This window comes from Frankliniella occidentalis, unplaced genomic scaffold (assembly GCF_000697945.3).
Source record: "Frankliniella occidentalis isolate FOCC.00 unplaced genomic scaffold, Focc_3.1 Scaffold434, whole genome shotgun sequence".
In the NCBI taxonomy this organism is placed as follows: domain Eukaryota; kingdom Metazoa; phylum Arthropoda; class Insecta; order Thysanoptera; family Thripidae; genus Frankliniella; species Frankliniella occidentalis.
Window position 1 is genome coordinate 60,654 of NW_026267554.1, and position 4,774 is coordinate 65,427.

Sequence of the window (4,774 nt, forward strand, 5' to 3'; positions counted from 1 at the left end):
GTTTGTACTATGAAATTTGGCTTTCACAGGAACAAAAAAGAATAGATAGAAAAAAATACAGCATAACTAATCCAAGTTAAAAAAACATTTGTTCTGTTGTATGACTTCTCCCTTCTAAAATCGCTAATTTAACTATGCTACAGCTCCTCGTGACTTTCTATAACAGAACTTACTAAAAGTGCTTTCAAGAAGGAGATGTTAGCTCTAGGTCTTTATAAGCTTATATTCATATTAAACACATAGGGGGTATGCTTACTCACGACAACAAAATGGAAAGTCAGTTGTCTCTAGAAATGGTAGACTAGATGAGTAGGCAAACCTACCTCTAGAATAAATATCCTGCTTGTAAGCAGCCTTAGTAATCAGGAATCCTGCATGCGTAATCTATGGTTCACACAAATCAAAACCACACTGTATTTATAATAGTGATACATAATAAAATTAAATCCCATTTTTCAGGGAGAACATCAGAGAGAAGTGATAGAGAGAGAAAGACAAACCGAGAGTGACAACGCTTTAAAGGAACAGTAGTAAAGCGCTCTCTGGTACAGAAGGACTGACTATTTCAACGACTAGAGCGATTCAGTGAGATGGAGATGAGAGTAACATAATCAGGATTGTGCCACCTCGACACTGTAGTAGGATGCTACCGGGAGACGGAGCCAGCTTGCTCACCTTATGTTTTCTTCTTGGGCTGCTCCTTGGCCTTCTCATCCTTCTTCTCCTTCTCCTTTTCCTTCTCCTTGTCCGAGCCGGGCGAGGTTGGTGGTGGCACGACGGTGGTGGCCGGGGGCGTCGGCTGCGCCGGCAGCGCCTTGAGGATGGCGTGCACCTCGTCCGCAACGGCCTGCAGGCAGAACTCGAACTGCTCCTTGGACTCCACCATGTTGGCGCGCTGGTCTCGGATGTGCTCCAACGTGGCCGCGATGTCAATCTCCTTGGCGCCCTTCGCCATCCGGTTCAACACCATGTCGATGAGGCTGTAGGTGCCCGTGCGGCCGGCGCCGTCACTAAAACAGACAGAGACAGAGAGAGTCAGGACTCAGGACACGGCATGGAGAGAGAGCGAGAAAGGGAGATTGCAGGCTGGCCGTCGAGCGACACTCACCTGCAGTGCACGACGATGGGGCAGGAGCGGCCGCGGTAAGACTTGTTCACTTTCCTGTAACACACGAGGCGGGTTGTTAGGTCAGGTCATACTCGCCGCAGCAGCCACAACGCGGCCCGAGGAGGTTGGGTTGCCTGCGCGCCGGGCGCGGCCCGCTCACCTGCGGAAGTCCAGGAGGGGCTTGGTGTTGGGGGGCACGCCATGGTCGGGCCAGGAGAGGAAGTGGAACTGGGTGACGGTGCGCGTCTCGCCCGTCTTGAGGTTCTTGAGGTAGAAGCTGCGCACCAGGTAGTCGTCGCACCAGATGTGTTCGCTGACGAGGTGCACCTCGTAGATGTGGTAGAGCTCGGACCCCTCCTCGGGCCAGTAGCGGTGGCACATGGCCGTGCCGTTCTCCGTCAGCCTGCTCAGCATCACCATGACCACGCTGCCCTGCTCCCACACCAGCTGCCAGAGGTCGGCGGCCGTGTGCGGCAGCGGGCCCTGCGTCGCCAGGTACGCCGGGTTCCGGGGGTCGTGGTCAGTCTGAGGCAGAAGAAACAGGCATTAGACACTGTCGTCGAGTGCCTCGAGGCACGCGAGAAATATGCTCCAAAAAATCTACAACTGAAGTCAAAGTTCGTTGAAATTTCTCATCGAAATTCGCAAATTTCAATCCGCTCAAGTCGGCCGAAATTTATAAAACTTTACCGTTTAAATTTTTTTAAACAAATTTTAGGAAGACCGAAAATAAATGCGACTAAATTAAATCCTACTGTGTGCTCCTGAGCGGAGCTCACGACCTTGACACTCACGATGGTGGAGGCGTTGATGTAGTCCGAGCCGGTGGCGTTGGCCAGTTCATTCAGCACGACGCGAGAGTGGTCGTAGGGCAGCACGTGAGGGTAATAGCGGTTCTTCTTCTGGTTCTCCGGCTGCGAAAGACAGGGTGGACGTGGTCAGGTACAACATCGGAGGTGGGAGGACGTCGGGAGGACAAAGATGACGAACAGCGGCGACACACTCACCTTCTCGGCGACGGTGGTCTCGCAGGGCTCGGCCTCGTAGGCGCACAGCCCCTGCCACTCCTGCTCCAGGCGGTCCTTGTTCTTGAGGTGGTCCTCCATGTAGGCCAGCACCATGTGGCCCGTCGAGATGTCCATGTTGGTGAGGGCGGGCTCCTCGGTCCAGGACGAGGTGGAGGAGCGCGACGAGGGCGAGTTGTTGGAGCCCTCCGACTCGCGCGACAGGCTGGCCAGGCGCGCGTCCACGTGCGTCTCGTGCTGCGCGCGCGCCTGCTCCGCCTCGGCCTTCTTGGCCATGCGCGCGCGGCACAGGTCCTGGTAGTCCTTGCTGGCCTCCGTGTCGGGCGCCGCCATGCCGCGCAGCTTCTCGCGCGACAGCTGCACCCGCCGCACTGCGTAGTACGTGACGAGCGAGATGACGGCGGCCGAGAGCGTCACGCCCAGCACCACGCTGCCGAGCAGCAGCGCGTCGCCCTCCCAGCCCTCCTCGGGCGCGGCCGCCTTCTGTACCAGAGGACTCTGGAATTAGCGGCAAACAACAAAAAAAACATAATAATGAGGGCGGTCATCGGCAGAGTAGGCAACGTTCAGCCGGCAGGCGCACAGGTGCGCGCGTGGTTGCCTAACCGCTCCACTGCAGGCGGGCGGCCGCGCCGAAGTTGCTACTCACCGGCCTACTCACCGGCTTCCCAGCGAAGGCGGACGCCACGTCCGCATTCACACGCTTCTTGATCTCCTCCTTGTTCAGCACTGATCGCGACGCGATGCGGAAGAGAAATAAAACAGCGTCACATTTCGTTCCTTCACCTTGACAATGAGACATCCAAGGAAAAGCTCGCCAAACTCACTTATCTGTCTCGCCACCTGCGGCCCGGTAAGCGTGGAGGTCGCCGGGTCCACCTTGAAGGAGACTGTTCCATCGTTGACGGTCACGCTGGAAAAAGAGCGAAGGAGAGTACTGAGTTAGACTGAGGACGGAGCGGGCCGGCCGGCTGGGCGGCGGGTGCAGGGCGCGCGGCTGGCGGGGGCTCTCTGGCGCCATGCAAGGAGGACCCCTAGGAGGTCCTCGCCCCCCTCCACGGACAGACCTGTGACGTGCGACGACAACAACATCGACGGTGCGGTGACAGTATACCAACAAGTTTAACCAGTTACCATGCGTGATTCTCCTCCTCCTCCTCCGCTGTACTGGGTAGTGTTGTTGCATACCTCGGCGGAGAGAGGGAGGGAGAGTAAGTGAGTGTGAGAGAGAGGGAGAGAGATACGGCATGGCGGTGCTGTTGCGGTGCCAAGCGGTGCGAGACAAATCATATAAAGTGAGTCGGGCAAGCTTTGTGCGTCGTGTGGGAGAGTGGAGCGAAAAAAAGAAAATGTAAATAATGAGTGACTGGCGATGGAAAGCCTCATATACAGTGTGAAGATGAGAAAAAGAATGAAGTTGGAAAAGGAGAGAGAGAGAGAGAAAAGAGAAAGAGAAAAGTGAGTAAAGAAAGCAAGGAAATGAATGGGTGAGGAATACGTGATACCAGAGTGTTAGCTGACCAGAGAATGACATGGACGCGGGGCTGACGATCTATATTTCACTGGGGCACGAGGGCGCTAGGTACGCCTAGATAAGATAGATAAGGCCTCCGTGCTGATAAGAGACACATGCAATCCCACCAAGAAAAACGTTCGATTGTAATTTGTTTAAAGTGGCGAATCGAAATAAGCTTTACAAGGAGTGTGGACGAGTCGCCAGCATGGAGTCCCACCCTTCTAACCCCTATCCAAAAGGTCAGCCAACCCCCTGGGGACACCCGCCGGGGTCACTTACCGGCGCATTCTGAAAGCCGAGGGCATCTGGTTTAGGGTTGTGGCGAGCACATTGATGAGCGCGTCACCGTGAGCCCAGGACGGGAACCTGAACGTGAACGGAACAACACGGGCGAGGCGTTTAGGATAGAGGCAGGGTTATAGTGTCGGGAGAAAGTGGCACAAAATAATGAGTTGGGAAGGGGGGGAAACACATAAAAAGGGCATTAGAATTTGCTGCAAGACCCCAAAATCCCGAGACAAAGCACAGAGAGGTGGTTGGTTTTGACTGCTTTTCAAAGCACTTTGAACAAAACGATAACTCTGTAAAAGTGAACGAAATATGCAGCGAGTGACGCAGGAGGATAACATCTGAATGAATGATGTATATTTTAACTTAATTGATTTGAACTAGTTTATTCATCGGGCGTGTGGATGCAAAACATCTCATCGCCGAAAATTCAACAAGATGTCCAGTTCCCATACCCACCCCAGGCCAGAGAGCAGTCTGGTTTGGTAACTGGACGCCTTGGTTGCGTGACTTGGCCGCACTTCCCTCCCCAGCCCGAGGGTCGCAGATGAGGAGGGTGAGATGGTGAAATGCGCTAGGGATCGCTAAGTCAGGCCAAGGGGTCGCGGCCACGCTAGAGGTCACGCTAGGCGTCACGCTAGTGGTGTTCACACGCGGCCACGCCACCAGGCGCCATGCAACTCACCCGCTCTTGAACTTGACGCTGACCACGTTGGGGTCTCGGAGCGTCTCCCCGTCCTGCGAGTCCCGGTAGTTCTTGTGCTGCATGGACACCGGCGGCGAGGCATGGATGGCCTCGAAGCGCGGCTCCCCTGCGGATACAACGGGTTTTTTAGT

General features: G+C 55.0%; 1 protein-coding gene across 5 annotated transcripts in view; it reads right to left on the reverse strand.

Moving 5' to 3' along the window:
• Positions 1 to 6: 6 nt before the first annotated feature.
• Positions 7 to 4,774, reverse strand: part of LOC113218049 (receptor-type tyrosine-protein phosphatase N2) — a 52,681-nt gene continuing 47,913 nt past the window's right edge. The window contains exons 13-21 of one of the 5 annotated variants that reach the window (XM_052274761.1): positions 4,623 to 4,749; positions 3,929 to 4,015; positions 2,961 to 3,046; positions 2,795 to 2,862; positions 2,116 to 2,616; positions 1,903 to 2,022; positions 1,269 to 1,633; positions 1,109 to 1,162; positions 7 to 1,010 (exon numbers count right to left, since the gene is read on the reverse strand). In XM_052274761.1, the coding sequence (XP_052130721.1) occupies positions 677 to 1,010; positions 1,109 to 1,162; positions 1,269 to 1,633; positions 1,903 to 2,022; positions 2,116 to 2,616; positions 2,795 to 2,862; positions 2,961 to 3,046; positions 3,929 to 4,015; positions 4,623 to 4,749 (1,742 nt within the window). In that variant the 3' untranslated portion in view covers positions 7 to 676. Of the gene's footprint in view, positions 1,011 to 1,108; positions 1,163 to 1,268; positions 1,634 to 1,902; positions 2,023 to 2,115; positions 2,632 to 2,782; positions 2,863 to 2,960; positions 3,047 to 3,928; positions 4,016 to 4,622; positions 4,750 to 4,774 lie in introns of all 5 variants that reach the window. The other 4 variants (XM_052274759.1, XM_052274760.1, XM_052274758.1 and 1 more) reach the window with 4 other exon arrangements.